The sequence below is a fragment of the Oratosquilla oratoria genome, chromosome 8 (assembly GCF_046742065.1).
Source record: "Oratosquilla oratoria isolate Oo_2021 chromosome 8, ASM4674206v1, whole genome shotgun sequence".
Lineage (NCBI taxonomy): Eukaryota > Metazoa > Arthropoda > Malacostraca > Stomatopoda > Squillidae > Oratosquilla > Oratosquilla oratoria.
Window position 1 is genome coordinate 30,492,854 of NC_134784.1, and position 21,784 is coordinate 30,514,637.

The 21,784-nt window shown below is 39.9% G+C and overlaps 1 protein-coding gene across 8 annotated transcripts in view; it reads left to right on the plus strand.

Annotated features, from left to right (window-relative positions):
- yem (yemanuclein) overlaps window positions 1-21,784 on the plus strand; it is a 167,310-nt gene that overhangs the window by 42,012 nt on the left and 103,514 nt on the right. For 7 of the 8 annotated variants that reach the window (XM_076189094.1, XM_076189095.1, XM_076189098.1 and 4 more), the window contains 3 exons: window positions 2,127-3,553; window positions 15,833-15,988; window positions 18,800-18,959. In XM_076189094.1, the coding sequence (XP_076045209.1) occupies window positions 2,127-3,553; window positions 15,833-15,988; window positions 18,800-18,959 (1,743 nt within the window). The remainder of the gene's footprint in view (window positions 1-2,126; window positions 3,554-15,832; window positions 15,989-18,799; window positions 18,960-21,784) is intronic. The other variant, XM_076189097.1, reaches the window with a different exon arrangement.

The following is a 21,784-nucleotide window of genomic DNA, read 5'->3' on the forward strand; positions in this document are numbered from 1 at the left end:
TAGTAAAGGGGGCTTGCTGTAGATGTGCTGTGTCTTGTGACACTGCTTTTGACCCAGGGCAGTGGGCAAGATGCAGGGATGACCTGTCATCCAGGAGGGGCCAAGATAAGAGGAAGGGATGGGGGTGAAAGGGAGTGGAGTATGTTGGGGATGGAATAGGTGGGAGTGGATTTTATGCCATTGTTTTTTTTTGGCTACCTTCCTTGTTAGGGGGAAAGAGCCTTTGGTATATTTACCTAGTTCACCTAGTTGTATTTTCCAGGAAGGGGAGCTACTCTCATGGTTTGTTCCAAGTGTCCACCACTCTATGTGGAAAACTGTTTTTCTTCAGATCTATTCTGTAGCTATGTTTTTTTATTTTCTTTCCATATCCTCTTGTACTTCTCTTGTCCCAGTTTAACAAGTCCTTTCTATCGAGTATTTCTGTGCCTTTCATGATTCTGTAGATGGTCAGTAGGTCACTTCTCTTCTTTGCTTCTGAGTCGGTAACTCCAGTTTAGCCAATCTCTCCTCATATGACAAGTTTGCAAGTGTAGGTGCCATTTTTGTTGCTGCTCTCTGGATTCTTTCTATTTTCTTTATATTTTTTTTGGTACTGGGTGACCACAATGTTGCCGCATATTCTAGTCTAGGCCTTATCAGTATGACCAATATTTTTTTAATCATTTCTTCATCCAAATATGTAAACGCCACTTTTATTGATCTTAGCAAGTTGTAGGATTCTCCGACAATTTTGTTTATCTGTTTGTCATAGGACAAGTCGTTTGAGATAATTACACCCAAATCTTGTTCGGATCTCTCCTTCTTTACCTCCTTGGTTCCAATTTTATATTGTCCAGAAATTCTGTTTTTGCTGTTAATGTATGTGTGTATATACCAAGGACTTTTTCCACCTTATGAGGGAGGTTGCCAAATTCAAAAGGCAAGTACCCACTCCCATCTACCACCCTTTCTTCCCTCTCATCTTAGCTCCTCATGGATGACGGGTCCAGTCTTTGTTCGTATGTCAACATGCTAAGTGTTGGTGCCATCTTTGTTAGTGCTCTATGAATTCTTTCTATCTTCTTCCTCCTCCTCCTCCTCCTGGGTGTCCATAGTGACGCTGCATACTCTAATTTTGGTCTTATCAGTGTAACTAGTATTGACCGGATATTCTATTTTTGCTTTTTCCAAATTCCATCATACTACATTTTTTAATGTTGAAATTCACTTCATTCTTTTTACTCCAATTCCAGACTTTGTCCAGATCTCCCTGAAAAGATTTGCAATCTTCTTCGTTACTCACTCTCTTCAATAGTTTTGCATTGTTTGTAAAGAAGTTTATACAGCATTTAATTCTTTCATCCATGTAGTTTATATAAATGGCAAACATTATTGGAGCCAACAGAGCCTTGGGGTACTCCACTTATATATATGTGTGTGTATGTATGTATGTATGTATATGTGTATATATATATATATATATATATATATATATATATATATATATATATATATATATGTATATATATATATATATATTATATATATATATATATATATGTATGTATATATATATATTTATATATACACATACATATATACAGTCATCCCTCGTTATTCGTGGGGGATACATTCTCAAAACCCCCGTGAATGGCTAAAACTGCGAATACTCTTGTTGAGAAAACCCTTAAAAATCTATGGAATCTCACCACCAAAACATGCACTCTTGTGCTTCATTCTAGCCACACTTCTCTACTAACAGTTGAAACTTGCTTTAAATGTCTTCCACTTATAATAAATTCACTTCTCATATATCAGCGGTTAACAAGTATAATTTAGATTAATCAGTTCACAAAATAAGTACTTTTAAGACTGCCCATCACCAAACATTCTTCTCCAACAAACCTTTTTAGACGTCAGTATCACAGAAGAATCCCTCCCAAGAGAAACAAGAACCACTTTGTGTGGACTAAGAGAATCTTTGGGCAACAGTTTGATTGATTGATTCACTGCCATATGCAACCCAAATACTTAAAGCTGTCCACTTCTTTCACACTCTCAGATCATCAAACTTGTCTCTTAGTTTCTTAGTTTTAAATTTTCAATTATGAAATTTATTTCATCCTGTTTTCTCTCTCTTTCAGAGACAAGAACTTCAAACCATCTGTGAATCGAAAGGTTGGTGGTGGTGGTAGTGGCAGTGGTAGTGCGAACAATTCTCCAAGTCGTCCTTCGCAGCCACCAAGACCTTCACTGACAGCCACTGCACTTCCAAAGTCGTCTCCAGGGTCGAATAAATCCTCACCCGGTCCATCTAGTCCTGTGGGAACCGCAGGCAGAAGCTCAGCTTCTGTTGGCAAAGTTCCTGGTGGACCTGCCACTCCAAATGCAACCTCAGGCACAACTGTAAAGACTGCAACACCACCTCCTATGACACCACCTAGTGTTGTCGCACCATCGACAGTAGAAACAATCACAACGGGGACTACCACTGTGAAAGCAGTTGCAGCGAGCACAGGGGAGTCTCCAGCAGTGAGTGACAATAATGTTAAGAAAGTTGTAATAGAAAAGAAATTTGATGGTGAAAAGAAAGACAGGAGTGAGACCAGTGCACAAAGCAAGGGAGGTAACACAGTGGAGGGTAGCAAAACAGTGAATAGCAAAATAGGTAGCCCTTCTGATACTGTCAGATTAGGACTTGGCAAAGAGGACAAGAATGTAGACAGTAGTAAAATAACAAGTGGAAAGAGTTCAGGTCTGACAAGCAGTGGTCTCTCCTCAGAAAAAGGTGGGGGAAATGAAAGCAGAAGTGCAAGTGTTGATGGTGCTAAGAGTGGGGGGGTCAGTCAGAAGGACAGTGGTAGTGTTGGGGTTCCTAAAAGTGGGGGAAGTTTGACTATAAAAACAGTTGATAAGATTAATGAAAATGTTATGCAGAAGCAGTGTTCTCCTGCTGTTAGTATAATTGATCTCTCAAGCGACGAGGAAAAGTCGACAGAAAACATGCTTGCTAAAAGTGGTGACAAGACTCGGGTAACAGACATGAAGTCGAAAGGCTCTGACGTGAGAACTTGTAGTAGTGCTGGTGAAGCAAAGGAAAGTGGAAGTTCAGCCAAATCAAAGAGTGTTTACTCTTCATCAAAGAAGGATGATGACTTGGATGAAAAACTAGATTCTGTTATGAATGAGATCCTCCAGATCTCACGACAAATGTCAGGTGAAAACAGTAATAAGAAGTTGAATGAAGCCAAAGAAACCGGAAGTCCTGCACCTAGACACTCTATATCAAACAAGCCACAGCCGCAGCCGCAGCCGCAGCCGCAGCCGCAGCAACAACAACTGCAACAAACTAAAGTTCGTAAAAGTTCTGGAATGCAGCAGCAGCTACCACCTCCAAGAAATGTTCCCCAACAGTCCAAGGGGTCTAGTGTGCTTGTTTCTGGGCCATGGAATAAACAAGAAGTGTCCCTAACGACAGTACATTCGAACAGTGCTTCGGGTGCAACCTCTTGGGCTGGCAAAGAAATCTCCCCCGCCAGACAGAGAAACACGACAGAAGTGTATAACATGGGTAAGTGTACTTTTAGGATGAATCTTTGTAGCTTGGAGTGGGGTTAGCTTTCTGTATTGCATCCTTGATACAATAGTTTGGTTGGAAGATTGTGAAATAGTAGCTGGAGTGTTAAATATTGTAGTTCCCTTCTGTCCTCAAATTATTTCATATGTTCTTAATTCTAAAAAAGTATACATAAATATAGAATGACATTATGGAGCAAAGGTAACTTGTAATATCTGACAAGGTTGAATGTGCATGTAGATATTTCATAAGATGGTTAGCAAATTGGTAAATATTACACACTAGAGTCTGGCCTTTGGATCTGCTGCTTCTGTGTAAGGGAGAGGGCCTTTGATGTCTGTGCCTGTGTATGTCTGTCAATCTGTGCATATACCAAAAGGCTCTCTCGCTATACAAGGGGGTGGCAGAGTTGTACATCCATCCAAAAACCCATTCATTGTCCCTCCAATCTTAGTACCTCATAGATGAAGGGGTCATCCCTGTCCCCCACCACACTGGTTGGGTCAGAGGCAATGCAGCAAGATGCACCTCTACCAAAGTAGTTTGACAGCCTGAATTGGTTAATCCTCACTACTTCATTATATGACAATTCCTGTGCCCCATCCATTCCTGAAATTATGGAGCAGACGAGAACATCATTTTAGGCAGTGTCATTTCCTCACCTGTTACCACCACTCCATTCACTCCTATCTTTTGCAGTCTTCTTTCAGACTCTTTTTGAATTTAGTACCCCCTTCACACTGTTGATCCACCTCATTCATGATCAAGTTCCTACTTTCTACATGCGGCTAGTTTTTTTTTCACATATTCTTTCCATGTGCTCAAAACATCTTTGTATTCTTTGATCAACCCTATCTCCCCTCTTTCCACCCCTACTCTATTGAACCTCCTCATTTCTCACTATCCATTTTTGTAACCCCCATCATACTTCTTAAGCACTTTATCACCAACATGTTTTGTTCCATACAGTGCCGTGGGCACAATCACTCCCTCGTACAATTTTTTCTGTGTCCATCCCCAGAAACCTATTTCTCATGACACTTTTCATTCTCCCCTGACACTTATTTGTTATCCTTATTCCATAATTCACCACCGCTTCTCAGTTCCCTACTATGTGTAACCCCAAATATTTAAAGCTCTCACCCTTGCCTCCAGACCACCACCCCCATAACTCCTTGTACATCTTGTCACCTTGCTTTTGCCCACATTTATTCCCAGCCCTCTCTTCTCACGTATCCTCTTGAAATATACTACCAGTTGCTTCCATCTATCTTCTGACTTGGCTGCAATCTCAGTGTCATTCACAAACAACTGGCTCACCTACCACTTTCCCCCACTGCCTACCACCCTTTTGTTAACTTCCTTCATCACCCAATTTATATTTATGGTGAACCACCCTTGTATTTACATAGTTGTAAATACCAAAGTTGTTCACCATAAATGTGTGTGTGTGTGTGTGTATATATATATATACATACATACATATACCAAGGCTTTTTCCCCCTTACAAGGGGGGTAGCCAAAAAGAAAAAGGCATAAAATCATTCCCACCCATTCCATCCCTGAATACACTCCACACCCCTCCACCCTCCATCTTATCTTAGCACCTCCTGAATGACGGGTCATCCCTGCACCTTGTCCACTGCCCTGGGTCAGAAGCAGTGTCGCAAGACACAGCACATCCACAGCAAGGCCGCTTCATTAAATCGGCGACCCCCCCTCTCCGTCCCCCCATTGCATAAAATGAGAGGACGGGGAGAAATCCCTTCGAGCTGCGTCAAATTTTGCTCACACACACTACCTCACCCCCCATCCACCCGCCCATTCCACCTCATGCTATCACATCATCCATATACAACCATTCTCCATTCACCCCTGTCTTCTGTCCTCTCCCATCCTTCCTCAACAGACATTCCCCTCTTCCCCAAAACCCCCTTCACCCCATCCATCCACCTCATCCTAGGATGCCCCCTCATGTTCACTCCCTCCACATCTGCCTTCCACACCTCTTTTACTAGTCTTTCTTCACTCATTCTTTCCATGTGTCCAAACCATCCTAATATTCTTTCATCAACTCTATCTCCCAGCTCCCTTTCCACCCCCGTTCTCCTCCTCACCTCCTCATTTCTCATTCTATCTAGCCTAGTAACCCCCATCATACTTCTCAGACACCTCATCTCAAACACATTCAAACTCCTTCTCTCTTCTTCTCTTATGTTCCATGTTTCTGCCCCATACAGTGCTGTTGGCACAATCACTCCTTCATACAGTCTCCTCTTAGTATCCATTCCCAAATGTCTATTCCTCATTACACTCTTTAATCCACTAAGGCATTTACTCGCTTCTCTCAATCTACATTTTACCTCCACTTTCCACCTTTCCCTGCCACATTTGCACCCAAGTATCTAAAACTATCCACTTCCTCCAGTCGCTCTCCCTTAATGCTCACTTCCAGTCTACTGCCACTTTCACCCCTTGTACATCTCATCACCTTACTTTTACCCACATTTATCTTTAGCTTTCTTCTATCACATACTCTCCCAAACTCTGCCACCAACTTCCTCAATCCCTCCTCCGATCCTGCCACAAGCGCAGTGTCGTCCGCAAACAACAACTGGCTCACCTCCCACTTTTCTCCATTTTCTTTAACCATCTCCAATCCCTTGCCCACTACCCTTGCATTTACCTCTTGCACCACCCCATCCATGTATAAGTTGAACAGCCAGGGTGACATAACGCATCCTTGATGAAGTCCCACCTTTACCTCGAACCACTCACTCTCTCCATTTCCAATCCTGACACAAGCTCTACTATTCTCATAAAAACTCTTGACAGCTCCCAGAAGCTTTCCTCCTATCCCGTATATCTTCATAACCTCCCACAGTGCCTTTCTGTCTACCCTATCATAAGCCTTTTCCAGATCCATAAAAGCCCAAAAAACATCCTTCCCCTTTCCTATAGCTTTCTCACATATCTGTCTTACCACAAAGATCTGATCTACACAACCTCTACCTGTCCTAAATCCACACTGTTCCTCACCAATTACTCCTGTTCCTCTCCTAATCCTCTCAACCAAGATCCTCCCATAAGCCTTCCCAACTACACTCAACAAGCTAATCCCTCTGAAACTACTACATTCACACTTGTCCCCTTTTCCCTTGTAAAGAGGAACTATACAGGCACTCCTCCAGTCCTCCGGCACTCTACCCTCTCTCCAACAAACATTAGATAACCTCACCAACCAGTCCACCATCACTGTACCTCCATTTTTCAGACATTCCGCATGGCATCCATCCAGACCAGGCGCCTTACCTGCTTTCATCATCTTAACAACTGCCTTCACCTCATCCTTCCTTATTTCTCCTCCATTCTCCTCATTCATCACTCTCATTTTCTTCGCACTTCCCACTGCAGCAATCTTTCCTTCCCTATCCTCCTTCACATTAAGCAAGTCCCTAAAATATTCTGCCCATCTTCCCCTTACTGCCTTCTCTTCCATAATCATCTCTCCATCTGCACCTATATATATGCATATACATACATTCATGCATGCATATACCGAAGGCTTTTTTCCCCCTTATAAGGGAGGTAGCCAAAAAACAAAGGCATAAAAACCACTTGCACCCATTCCATCCCTATCACACTCCACTCCCTTCCACCCTCTTCCCTCCCTCTTATATCAGGTCATCCCTGCATCTTGTCCACTGCCCTGGGTCAGAAGCAGTGTTGCAAGACACAGCACATCCACAGCAAGGCTGCTTCATTAAATCGGTGACCCACTCTCTCCGTCCCCTCATGCAAAAAAGGAGAAGATGGGGAGAAATTCCTTCGGGCTGCGTCAAAATTTTCTCACACATACTCCCTCACCTCCATACCCCAACCATTCCACCTCATGGATCACATCATCATTCATATACAATCATTCTCCATTCAGCCCTGTCTTCTGTCCTCTCCCATCCTTCCTTAACAGACATTCCCCTTTTCCCCAAAGCCCCTTTTACCCCATTCATCCATCTCATTCTAGGTTGCCCCATCATATATATATATATATATATATATATATATATATATATATATATATATATATATATATATATATGTATGTATGTATGTATATATGTATGTATGTATATATGTATGTATGTATATATGTATGTATGTATATATGTATGTATGTATGTATATATGTATGTATGTATATATGTATATATGTGTGTATGTATTTATGTATGTATGTTTGTATATATATATATATATATATGTATGTATGTATGTATGTATGTATGTATATATATGTATGTATGTATGTATGTATATATATGTATGTATGTATATATATGTATGTATATATATATATACATATGTATGTATATATATATATATATATATATATATATATCTATATATATATATATATGTATATATATATGTATATATATATATATGTATGTATATATATGTATGTATATATATATATATGTATATATATATATATGTATGTATATATATATATATGTATAATATATATGTAATATATATATATATGTACATACATATACCAAGGCTTTTTCCCCCTTACAAGGGAGGTAGCCAAAAAGGGAAAGGCATAAAAACACTCCCACCCATTTCATCCCCACAAATACCCCACACCCCTCCCACCCTCCCTCTCATCTCAGCACCTCCTGCATGACGGGTCATCCCTGCACCCTGCCCACCGCCCTGGGTCAGAATCAGTATCGCAAGACAAAGCACACCCCCACCAAGGCCGCTTCATTGAAACGGCGACACCCCCCCCCCCCCCCCCCCCCCCCCGCATACAAGGAGAGGACGGGGAGAAATCCCTTCGGGCTGCGTCAAAATTTACTCACACATACTACCGCCCATTCCTCCTCATGCAATCACAACATCATCCATATACAACCATTCTCCACTCACCTCTGTCTTCCGTCCTCTCCCTTCCTTCCTCAACAGACATTCCCCTCTTCCCCAAAGCCCCCTTCACCCCATCCATCCACCTCATCCTAGGACGTCCCCTCATGTTCACTCCCTCCACATCTGCCTTCCATACCTCTTTTACTAGTCTTTCTTCACTCATTCTTTCCATGTGTCCAAACCATCCTAATATTCTTTCATCAACCCTATCTCCCAGCTCCTTTTTCACCCCTGTTCTCCTCCTCACCTCCTCATTTCTCACTCTATCCAGCCTAGTAACCCCCACAATACTTCTCAGACACCTCATCTCAAACACATTCAAACTCCTTCTCTCTTCTTCTCTTATGTTCCACGTTTCTGCCCCATACAGTGCTGTTGGCACAATCACTCCTTCATACAGTCTCCTCTTCGCATCCATTCCCAAATGTCTATTCCTCATTACACTCTTTAATCCACCAAGGCATTTACTCGCTTCTCTCAATCTACATTCTACCTCCACCTTCACTCCACCTTTTCCTGCTACACTTGCACCCAAGTATCTAAAACTATCCACTTCCTCCAGTCGCTCTCCCTTAATGTTCACTTCCAGTCTACTGCCACTTTCACCCCTTGTACATCTCATCACCTTACTTTTACCTACATTTATCTTTAGCTTTCTTCTATCACATACTCTCCCAAACTCTGCCACCAGCTTCCTCAATCCCTCCTCTGACCCTGCCACAAGCGCAGTGTCGTCCGCAAACAACAGCTGGCTCACCTCCCACTTTTCTCCATTTTCTTTAACCATCTCCAATCCCTGACCCACTACCCTAGCATTCACCTCTCGCACCACCCCATCCATGTATAAGTTGAACAGCCAGGGCGACATAACGCATCCTTGACGAAGTCCCACCTTTACTTCAAACCACTCACTCTCTCCATTTCTAATCCTGACACAAGCTCTACTACTCTCATAAAAACTCTTGACAGCTCCCAGAAGCTTTCCTCCTATCCCATAAATCTGCATAACCTCCCACAGTGCCTTTCTGTCTACCCTATCATAAGCCTTTTCCAGATCCATAAAAGCCCAAAAAACATCCTTCCCCTTTCCTATAGCTTTCTCACATATCTGTCTTACCACAAAGATCTGATCTACACAGCCTCTACCTGTCCTAAATCCACACTGTTCCTCACCAATTACTCTTCCTGTTCCTCTCCTAATCCTCTCAATTAAGATCCTCCCATAAGCCTTCCCTACTACACTTAACAGGCTAATCCCTCTGAAACTACTACATTCACACTTGTCCCCTTTTCCCTTGTAAAGAGGAACTATACAGGCACTTCTCCAGTCCTCCGGTACTCTACCCTCTCTCCAACAAACATTAAATAACCTCACCAACCAGTCCACCATCACTGCACCTCCCTTTTTCAGACATTCTGCATGGCATCCATCCAGACCAGGTGCCTTACCTGCTTTCATCATCTTAACAACTGCCTTCACCTCATCCTTCCTTATTTCTCCTCCATTCTCCTCACTCAGCACTCTCATTTTCTTCGCATTTCCCACTGCAGCTATCTTTCCCTCCCTATCCTCCTTCACATTAAAGCAACTCCCTAAAATATTCTGCCCATCTTCCCCTTACTGCCATCTCTTCCATTATCATCTCTCCATCTGTACCTTTATATATATATATATGTATAGATATATGTGTATATATATATGTATGTATATATATATATATGTATGTATATATATATGTATGTATACATATATGTATGTATACATATGTATGTATATATATATACATATATATATATATGCATATATATATGTATATGCATATATGTATGTATATATATATGTATGTATATACACCAAATCCTCCCAATACAATATCTGCACACAGAAATCAAACTCACCCCTATAGAGCAGGGTTTCTCACTGTTGGGTTTGCAACCCCAAGAGGTTCTCAGGACAGTTTACTGAGGTACTTATATGACTAGCAAAAAATTACTTAAACATTTGAATCTGGAGAAAGAGAACATTGTACATTGTTTTTTATGTTAATGCTTAACTGATAAAGTCATAACAATTTGAACCATTGATATTCATTATGATGTCATTGTATATTTGATTAGTCTTAAATATATTACCTTTTTATATTCTGTGTCAGGTTAATGGGGCTTATGGGTCAATGGTATGATGACTCAGGGTACGTAATGGGAAATAGGTTGAGAACCCATGCTATAGAGTACCACATGCAAATGATATTTACACAATTCTGTGCAAGAGCCCTTACCCTACTCATCCATTTCATTACATCAAACAAGGATGACTAACTAAACTTCAACACCAGCAGCATCCTGAAACATCAACAACACCTTTATGACATGCTACATCCACACAAAAACATATTCACAATCAGATTACAAAAGTTCTTCAAGACAAACCACCAAACTTTGTACTTTATCAGCCTTCCCCCCACCATAGACATCCTTACAGAAAAATCCCTCCCAAGAGAAACAAGAAAAGAACTACACGAGCATCATTAAGTTCACCATCCAGCACTAAGACTGTACCAGCACAAAACAGGCTTGGCAACAGAAACTGCTGTAGATGAGCCATCACTTGAAGGACATTGAACTTAAACATATTTTAGCACTGCCCCACACTAGCTATACTCTGACAACAATACAATATTTCCTCCTTGAGTGACTTATTGGCCAGTCTTGTGGTTGTTCCTGGTTACCTGGGAGCTGTGGATCTTCTGCAAGAGACCTGGGCCAACAGATTGACTATTGTCACACTGGCCTGAGTATACTTATGTTTATCTTTGTTCAAAAACACTGCATTAGTTGATATAATTTCCTATCCAGTACACATCTCCAAGATCTCACTACTTTAATTTCGTTTTGCCACATCATACCTCCTCACAACCCCATGCACTGATTTGTCTACTTTAACATTAAGATCCTCCGAGAGTAATACATTCACATTCCTCCCAAAAGTCTCCATACACTTGTTTAGATACTTTCAAAACACCTGTCTTCATATTGCTCTTCTCATCTCCATAGCCATACACTTTCACAAACACCCACGTCTACCATCCCAGTCTTATTTTCATTCACATTATCCTTGGTGACATTTCCTTCCACTCAGCCACACATATGGACATCTCATTACTTTTCAAAAGTGCCATTCCTTTCCTCCCTTGCTCTATGACCAATTGAACATGAGAACAGAAGAATGAAATAGACTGCAAGAAACCATAAGGCCTACACTAAGAAGTTCTATGCCCCTTACCCTACCTGTCATCCCCATCCATAAAGTTTCTAATCTCTTAAAACAACTAATTGTTTCAGTGGTCACTACATGGTTACTTAGTCTATTCCATTCATTAACCACTGTATTGGTAAACCCATTCTTGCCTATTTTCATCTGAAACCTAAATTTATCCAATTTGAATCCATTACTATGAATCTTGCCCAGCTGACCGTGTCTGCATCACCCTTGTTAAATCTCTTGATCCATATGAATGCCTCCATTAGATCACCCTACACTCTTTGTCTTAAAGAGTGTAAGTTAAGGTGTTTAAGCCTGTCTTTGTAAAGTAAATTTCTGAGACCTTGTATCATTTTAGTCAATCTTCTGTACTGATTCTAGTGAATTAATATCCATTCTATAGTATGGAGACAAAAGCCAAAAAACATAATCAGTGATGGGTCTAACTATTCCCAGATACAGTTTAATGATTACCTCTGCACTTTTGTTTGTAACTGTCCTAGCAATAAATCCTAATGCCCTATTCCCTATTCCTGGCATTAATGCACTATTTCCTGGATTTAAGGTCCAGACTCATTAACACTAAGTCCTTTTTACTTTGTTTTCTTTGATATGGCCAAATTTAGATTTAAGAAAGAAGTGGGCAAGAACTGTTTTACCAATAAAGTGGTTAATAAATGGAATAGACTTAGTAACCAAATGCGCTGAAACTATCAGTTGTTTAAAGAGAATGTTTGATAACTTAATGGATGGGGATGATAGGTGATGATGGACATGGAACTGCCTATTGTAGGCCTTGTGGTCTTTTGCAGTCTCCTGCATTCTTATGTTCTAAGCTACACATTGTTAGCTGGGTTGTGTAATCCAACTTGCCACACTCCCAAACACAAAGTTGTCAATTTTGCTTCACTTAAACTTTCTTCTCACAAACATATTACTGCTCTCCTCCCCTTTGCTCTCGTCCATTCCATGTCCATACACATTCAATGACCCACTAGGGTCCAGATTAAAGTCCTCCAGGCCCTCTATGCCTTGAATCTGCAGGAGAAAAATAGTGTGGGATCCAAGTCCCCTCACTCCTTCCCATTTATTTGATTTTTTCTATGACATGGGAACACAAAGGCAGTGTTCCTCTCCCCCCGAACTAAAGGGGCAATATACACAAAGTATTTATATTTAAATGCAAATGCATAACATAAGTTCTACCAAAAATGAGAAATGTAAACTCGCTAAAGTCCATGCCACCATTTGTGCAAATGGTTTTTATGATTTGTCATGCACTAAAGTTTTTTTTTTATATTTTTGTAAGTTTCCAAGTTACATTTCTTCTTTTTATAGATTATATAATGCACTTATTTTGTAACATTCTAGGATACTATATTGCAATAAGAGCATTCTCTGAGAGCTCAACAAAAAAATTAAACACCCTCATTGCTTTGATTTTGCTTAAATTTGGTTTATGTGTAGTTTTAGGGCTCTAAATACATGTCTGAAATTTAAAGGTCAGTCCAAACAACCATTTAAGAGATGACCAGATATTTTGATGTCTTATGATAGGTCACTAACATTTGCTGACCAATAACTAGGGTGATAAAAATCATAGTTATATAAATGTATATATATATTTAAAATTAGGAAAATAAAAGGAATCCAAATATCAGAGTTTTAGATTTCTAGGTTGAAAAATAAAAACAATCCCATTTTAGTAAAACTTTGAGGTCAAGATTTGGCCCTGTGGTATCAAAATTGGAAAAAAATTATAGACAAGTAAAAGGAAGGCAATAAGCTTTGGCTATTAGAATCAGTATAAAAAAAAAAAATTATACTAGTATTTTTCATATAATTAACACATAAGTGAGTGCCATATTTATATGTTGTCCCTCATTGTTCATTATGTATATAAACAAAGTGTGGGCAATGGGATTGATAGTGATGTTAGTAAGTTTGTGGATGACAATAAAATAGGTCACCAAATTAGGTCAGGAGACGACACCAAGATTCTGGAGGATAATCTTAACAAATTGTTCACATGGTTGGTGAAATGCCAAATGAACTTCAATATCTCGAAGTGCAGTATATCAAACATAGGGCTACACAACCCCAAAAATAGATATAGCTTATATAACACGTTTTTTGAGAAAACGAGTGCGAGAGAGATTTGGGAGTTCTAGTTAGTCCTGACCTTAAATCCAGGAAACAGTGCATTAGTGCCAGAAATAAAGCAAACAGAGCATTAGGTTTCATTAGTAGGACAGTTACGAATAGAAGTGCAGAGCTAATTATCAAACTCTATTTGGCGTTAGTTAGACCCATCCTTGACCATGCGGTACAGTTTTGGTCTCCATCTTATAGAATGGACATCAGTTCACTAGAATCAGTACAGAGGAGAAATGACCAAAATGATACATGGGCTCAGAAATTTACCTTATGAAGAGAGGCTTAGGCACCTTAACTTATACTCTGGAAAGATACAGAGTGCGGGGTGATCTAATAGAGGTGTTTAAGTGGATCAAAGACTAACAAGGGTGATGCAAACAAGGTCTTCATATTAAGACAACAGGGCAAGACTCACAGTAATGGATTTAAACTGGACAAATTTAGATTTAAGAAGGAAATAGGCAAGAATTGGTTACTAATAGAGTGGTCAATGAATGGAACAGACTTGGTAACCATGTAGCGAGTGCTGAAACTATCAGTTGTTTTAAGAAATGGTTAGACAACTTTATGGATGGGGATGACAGATGGTAATGGACATGGAACTGACTAGTGTAGGGCTCATGGTCTCTTGCAGTCTCCTTCATTCTTATGTTAATTATATAAAGAATATTAGATTTTTTTTTATTTTTTTTTATTTATTTTTTTTTTCTCTAATACCCAAAGCTTACGCCTTAATTTTTCTCATCTATAATTTTTTTCAATTTCAATACCCCAGGTATCAAATACCTCAAATTTTTGCTAAAGCGGGATTTTCTTATTTTTCAACCTAGTTTTAAAACTGATATTTGGATTCCTTGTCTTTTTCTAATTCTAAATATCTATACATTTATATAACTGACTTCTATCACCTTTGTTACTAGTTGGCAAATGTTAGTGACTTCTTATATGACCTCAAAGTATCTGAAGTCATAACTCCTGAATGGTTGTGTGGATTGACCTTAAAAATTTAGAAATGTGTTTAGAACCCTAAAACTACATATAAACCAAATTTCAGCAAAATAGGAGAGATGAGGGTGTTAGGCACTTGTTGCTCTGACAGAGAATGCCCCTATAACAATAATATAAATAGAATTCTTTTAAATTTAGACCTGGATAGGAATGAATCACAATACTCTAACTGTATGTGCACAAGTCACAGAAAGTTTTGAGCCCCATAGAACCATCATAATTGGTTATTATGCATTTAACACTGTCTCAGTTGTGATTATAGTTGCTGAACTTGTCTGTACATTGTCCATTGAATATAAGCTCTGAATTTTGTTAAAGTATGCGTGTATTTTCAAGTCGTGTAGATAATATCTTTCTTGCAACAAGATTGAGGTTTGCACTCCAGTTGAAAGCACCTGGATATTGTCAAATGTGAACTAGCCAGGTATGCCAGGGCCAGCTACAGTATGTCCCATCCTGCCTCAGGGGCCACTGTTAGACCCAGCAGAACAATCTAACCAGCCTCCATGTTGCATCTCCTGACCTTACCATCAGATCAGTCCTCACTGGATCTGTTGCTCTTAGTCCAAATTGACTTGGATGGTCTTTCCCATTGCAAAGGTGAAAGAATGAATTGGCTTTAGAGGTTTGATCAGCCTTGCTTCTTCAGGGTTTCGTGATGACGTGTGAAACCTTTAAGAACATATGGTCCAATGTTGATACAGTTTGGGAGGAACTGGAATAGATTGTTAACCATGACTGTTCTTCCTGTGTGCAGAGGGTTTTAACATTGAATGTGGCTGGTAGTGGTGTAGTGTTGCAAGATGGTGACTGACCCTGAAAGTGTTGAGTTTGATGCAGAGATGGCTGCTAGCTGGTTGCTGTGCTCTGCTGTGCTGTATACTGCCACATTTCATGTTGGGCTTGTGTTGCAGTAGCCGACCCTTTGGCCAACCTGCGAACGATGCAAGGGCTGAGTGTTAGCAGCGTCAGCCGCAAGTTGGGTGCCCCACACCAAGGTCCCCAGCCCATTGCACACTTGGGTTCCAGCCACAGCACCAACATCTCACCAGCCATCTACAGCAGTGGTGGTGAGGGGATGATGAGGGCCACAGGGGAGATGGGAAGGGGGAGTTTTGCACTTTTGCCTATTGGGATCAGCACTTTGACTTCTCATAGAATATCATCATTTATAAGTGCCAAAGTCATGCCCATTATAAATTGCTTCAGCAATTTATTTTGCATAGGTTCTCTTGTGTCATAATAGTGCTTTCATAGACCAGTTTGAAATTTAGTTGCTTTTTAATGGGCAGTGTTGCACTTGACAGTATACTTTTCAGGTCAACAGATTGAAGCTTCTTACATGCTGTGCTGCCAGAATTGCATTTGTAATAAAGTACAGTTTGTTGATGTTCCTCAGAATTGTATTGCTTTGGTATGATTTTTCCCCGATTTCAAATAATCTAGACTGTAGCAGTAATGTGATGTATCAAAGCCAGGGGGAAAATGCTAGTCATATAGTATTTATTTTGCGGTACCTACTGTGGGAATTAAGGGAAGTTGCCTTGTAAATTGAACAAGTGCTGAATCAAGATGAAAGTGGAAAAAGGAGTTCCTCTTTAGCCTATAGGCCCACCCTGAAAATGGAAATTGAATGAATTTTAGAACAAAACATAGTTTTCAGGATGGATCAGGAGGAAGAGGCAGGAGAGAGATTACAAAATAAAATAAAATTTTATAATCGGCACAGGGCGTTAATTCCTGACCAATAGGTTTCTGATGATGCTTTGATGGAGAATGAAAGAACAAATGTAATTTATGCAGTGCCTTCTCTTTATGCATTTTAATAATAGGAAAAAATCAAACATGGCTCTGATTGAAATGTCTTTTCAGACAAGATTATTTATTTGTTTATTTTATTTATTTATTTATTTTATTTATTTATTTATTTATGTATTTTTTTAAGTTCAGGATGAATTGAAATAGTATTAACTATTTTGGGTCCTTCTGAGTCTCTAGTTCTGTTTGGAGAAATTTGGTCATTTTTGTGCTGAAATTGGTTCTGAATCAGCAGGAGTATCAATGTCAGATATTTATTTTACCACAATCAGGCTGGGCCTTGTCTGAATATCAGAAAGCATATGTTTAAATTGGATATAGGAAGCATGTTAGGGATATATCTGTTGCTGATGCATTTGTTATATTATAAATATATTTTATTATCATTATCATGCTAGGAAGTTATACATTCTGCATTTGCTTACAAATAGGTATTCTCCATATGAACTTTCTCGTCAAAGTATCTTGTTTTCAGGTTTTTCCAGTCATTATTAGACTAGTTCATGGGTGGTAGAGGCAAGTCTTGTGCTTCTACTCAAGGATAATTTTTATCCTTGAATATATGACTGCTACATACTCCTTGCATTATAAGGACTCACCCACTCTTTCTCCCACTTTTACTTTCTCTCTCTCTCTCTCTCTCTCACTCTCACTCTCACTCCATCACTCAAGCTCTTTCTCTTTCCTCATCTCCCCCTTCTCTCTCTCTCTCTCTCTCTCTCTCTCTCTCTCTCTTTCACTCCCCTCTCTTCCTCTCTCCCCTCCCTCCCTCCTCCCCTTCTCTCTTCCTCCCTCCCTCCTCCCCTTCTCTCTTCTCACCCCTCTTTCTCCCTCCCTCCCTTCTCCTCTCCCCCTTCTCTCTCTCCCTACCTCCCCTCCCCTCCCCTCCCTCTCTCTCCCTCCTCTCTCTCCCTCCTCTCTCTCTCCCTCCCCTCCCCTCCCTCTCTCTCCCTCCCTCCTCTCTCTCCCTCCTCTCTCTCTCCCTCTCCTCTCTTCCCCCCTCTCTCTTTCTTCCCTCTCTCTTTCCCCCCTCTCTCTCTCTCTTTCTCTCTCTCTCTCTCTCTCTCTCTCTCTCTCTCTCTCCCTCCCTCCCTCTCTCCCTCCCTCCCTCCCTCCCTCCCTCCCTTCTCTCTCTCTCCCTTCTCTCTCTCTCCTCTCTCCCCCTCCCTCCCTCTCTCCCTCTTCCCTTCTCTCTTCCTCTCCTTTCTCTCCCCCTTCCCCTTTCTCCCCCCTTCCCTCTTCCTCTTCCCTCCCTCTCTCCCTCTCTTCTTCTTCTTCCCTCCCTTTTCTTTCTCTTCCCTCCCTCTCCTCTCTCCCCCTCTCTTCTTTTCCCTCCCTCTCCCCCTCTCTTCTTTTCCCCCCTCTCCCTCCTTTTCCCCCTCTCCCTCCCACTACCTAATCCTCAGTTAAAAGAAGAGAGAGTGAGAGAGATAGAATACTGGTCACTTTTAACTTTTACCTTCCCTCTTTCCTGCTGCCCACTTTGAATCTCTGTTACCTTCTTCATGATTACTTTGTGTCTAAATATTTTCCCCAAGGCTAGAAGTATTGTTTACTTCTGAAATACTAATCTCTCACTTTGTTTTGTTCTATTGTTAGGGTTCTTACTTTGTAAAGTGCATTTTGATTTGATAAAATTGTTTAGTTGATAATTTGCAAATGTCCATTTTTACAAAAAATTAAGAAAGTTTTTGCTTAAGAAAATTAATTTGTAACAGATAATAGTTTTTAAACTTGTTATGCAGTAAAGTGTAGTCAAACTTAGTTTTTACAATATATATATATATATATATATATATATATATATATATATATATAATGTTTTATAAGTGTAGTATTTTTATTAAGTATAATTATATACTTGGAATATTGTATTGTCATGAAAGTGAGGTTATTAGAAACAAACTCCTATGAAATTAGTAATTTGTATGAAATACATATATCTCTTGTTTGGAATTGTTTTAGGTTTTTGATACATAATTAGCAATAATAGGTTTGAACTTGAGGTAGTGCTTGGTATAGTATATGTATTATTGTACATCTAACCTTAAACTTGTCCACAGCCTCCAAGACAAGTGGAACTTCAAATGTAAGCAGCTCGTCTTCAAGTCGACTGCCCAACCTTGGTGCGGGTGTAAGCATTGTACGACCGAGTGGGACCAGCTCACATGGCTACAGTTCAGTGAGCAAACAGACCACACAGCCTGCTACAGCCAAGCAGAGGTGAATTGCTCACTGTGGCTTATAAGGGCACACTTGTTTAAAGTTGCTCACTTTGCATGCACTCTCTGGACCTGCCCTCCGTCACCAAAAGGGACAACCTTGGCTTTTGTTTGTTTAGAAACAAGTGTATTTTTGGTTGCTAACCTAGCATGCACTGGACAAGGCCAGCAAGGCAAGGGACAGTCATTGAATTAAGAAATTTGAATTGTTGCTCTTCTGCTCGCTAGTTTTTAGATTGTGTTTAACCTGTCAGCTGGTGGTGGGTTTAACCATTTTCTGGTTCTGATTGGAAATTCTATTAGACCATATTCTTGTATTTCTATAGATCTGTCATACTAACATTAGTTTCTCTGTTCACCATCAAAACTTCAAGTATTTATTTAGAGTTTCTGAATGCATTTTAATTTTGAAATTCGCAGGGAAAAATGTAAAATTGTTACCCCAGTGTGAATATACCAACAGCTGAGGGGATACATGCCATACATGTGTTGATTTGTGTACTAAACTTTTACAACTTGAATCTGGTAGGCGAGACCCAAAATACTTCACATAATATTGTAATTGCTTTTGTTGCTTAACCATGCTTCAGTATTGCATTAATGATTAATCCCTACTCTTGTCTTCAGTCTTGATAGTGCCCCCGTGGGTGCAGGTTTGTAGTTGCTTCGTGATCAAAAGCTGGGGCTAACTAACTGTGCCAAATAGCAGTGCTTCATTTTTTGCTCTGTTCACCTGCTACTTAATGGAGTTGTATTTGAATTGTACCAGTGCTGTTATGTATGTTGTAGTACATAAAGGTGACTCAATTTCAAATGGCAACTTGCTGGTTATTTGTGATGCATTTTTATTTCCATAGGGGGAGGAAGAAGTGTATAAAGGCAATAGTTTTTGTTGTTGCTTTGTTATTATTCAAATGATTTATACTCTGTTAAGGGGCTTTGACATTTTCTTTTGCACCAAAACTGTCTGATCTGCAAAAACAATACTATGCTGCTAAGGTGATAAAATTGTTTTTATCAAAAGAGCTTTAGCATAGAAATTAAGTGAATGGACAGATAGCAGTGCTGTATATGCAAACGAGTCATTGATAACAGATGTAGGGAAAAATTATTTCTGATATTTGTATTTAGTTTCATCTGAGAAAGGCTGCATAAATTATGTGGCTAAGCATGTTGAGAATTTTACTTGTATTATTCTATCTAGGTACTATGATCAGGGTTGACAAGGTTTGCTTTGTCATCTGTGATTTCTCCATTTAAAGAACAAGCACGTGTTCACAATAGATGGTCCTTTTTTAGCAGGTTGTATCAGCTGGAAGGAAAATCTTTGCCTGAGATAGTCTTGTTCATAATTTACTTTAATTGAAATTTGTCATGTATGTGAGGTCTTTGTCATAATTTCATGTGAGAAGTCTTTTCTTTGTAAGGACTACCATGTGATTCACAGTTCCACAGTTCATTTATTTTCATATTGCACTTCCTTCTCCCAGAGATGAGGGAAGACTTACAGTTGTCATACAACTTCAGGAGTTGTTACAGGTCCACCTTAATTTCTAATGTTGTGGTTCATTCTGAACTTCGTGTTTGTTAGTTGGCATATGCTGTTGAACATTGACTATAACCAACTGTTAAACACTCTATGGGGTCCAGTTGCACAGGGGCTCAGTACTTTCGGATGAATCGTGGGACAAGTGGTAGAGCTTAACTCTTAGGAAATACATCATCCTGTCCAGTAGGAGATACAAGGATGGTCAAGATAATACAAAGTTGGCATTGATAGATACAAGGGGGGTGGCTGAGTCCAAATAACCCACACATACACATCATATAAATATATGTACACTGCTCCCGTGAGTTCCTTCAGGGTTAGGGAACAGAGACTGTCACAAAACTTTAAAGTAACAAGAATATGGAATCCCCTTTTGAAATGCCTCTGTAGAAAAAATTAAAAACACTAGGATGATACCCATTCCATTGCTCATATATAATAAAGTATTTTGTATGAATAAGAATATACTCTTGCATTTAAAATTCCATACATTGGGGAGAGCGATAAGACAGGAACATTGGTGAAATGGTGACTAGGTGCAGTGTGGGGCAGTAGAGTGGATAAGAGTTGAATGCGTGTGTGGGGGTAACATGGGATCAGAAGGGAGGGTGGCATTGAGGAATGTTATATGGGGCAGACAGCAACATGCAGCACACTGGAACTTGCAAATGGCACAAAAGATTCACAAAAGTGTGAAACCTTGTCACAATTATTTTCTCGGGTGACTTTACAGAACTTGTCAATTCTGCAGATATATGGGATAGGAGGAAAGCTGTTAAGAGCAGTCAAGAGTTTTTATGAGAGTAGTAGAGCTTGTGTTAAGATTAGAAATGGAGAGAGTGAATGGTTTGAGGTAAAGGTGGGACTTCGTCAGGGATGTGTTATGTCGCCCTGGCTGTTCAATCTATACATGGATGAGGTGGTGTGAGGGGTTGGAGATGGTTAAAGAAGATGGAGAAAAGTAGGAAATAAGCCAGTTGTTGTTTGCTGATGACACTGCATTTGTAGCAGGATCAGAGGAGGGATTGAGGAAGTTGGGTTTGAGAAGGTGTGAAAGAAGGAAGCTGAAGATAAATGTGGGCAAAAATAAGATGATGAGATTTACAAGGGGAGAGAGCACTGACAGCAGGCTGGAAATGAGCATTAAGGGAGAGAGACTGGAGGAAGTGGATAGTTTTAGATACTTGGTGTGAATGTGGTAGGAAAGGGAGGAGTGAGGGTGGAAGTAGAATGTAGATTGAGAGGAGCGAGTAAATGCTTTGGTGGATTAAAAAGTG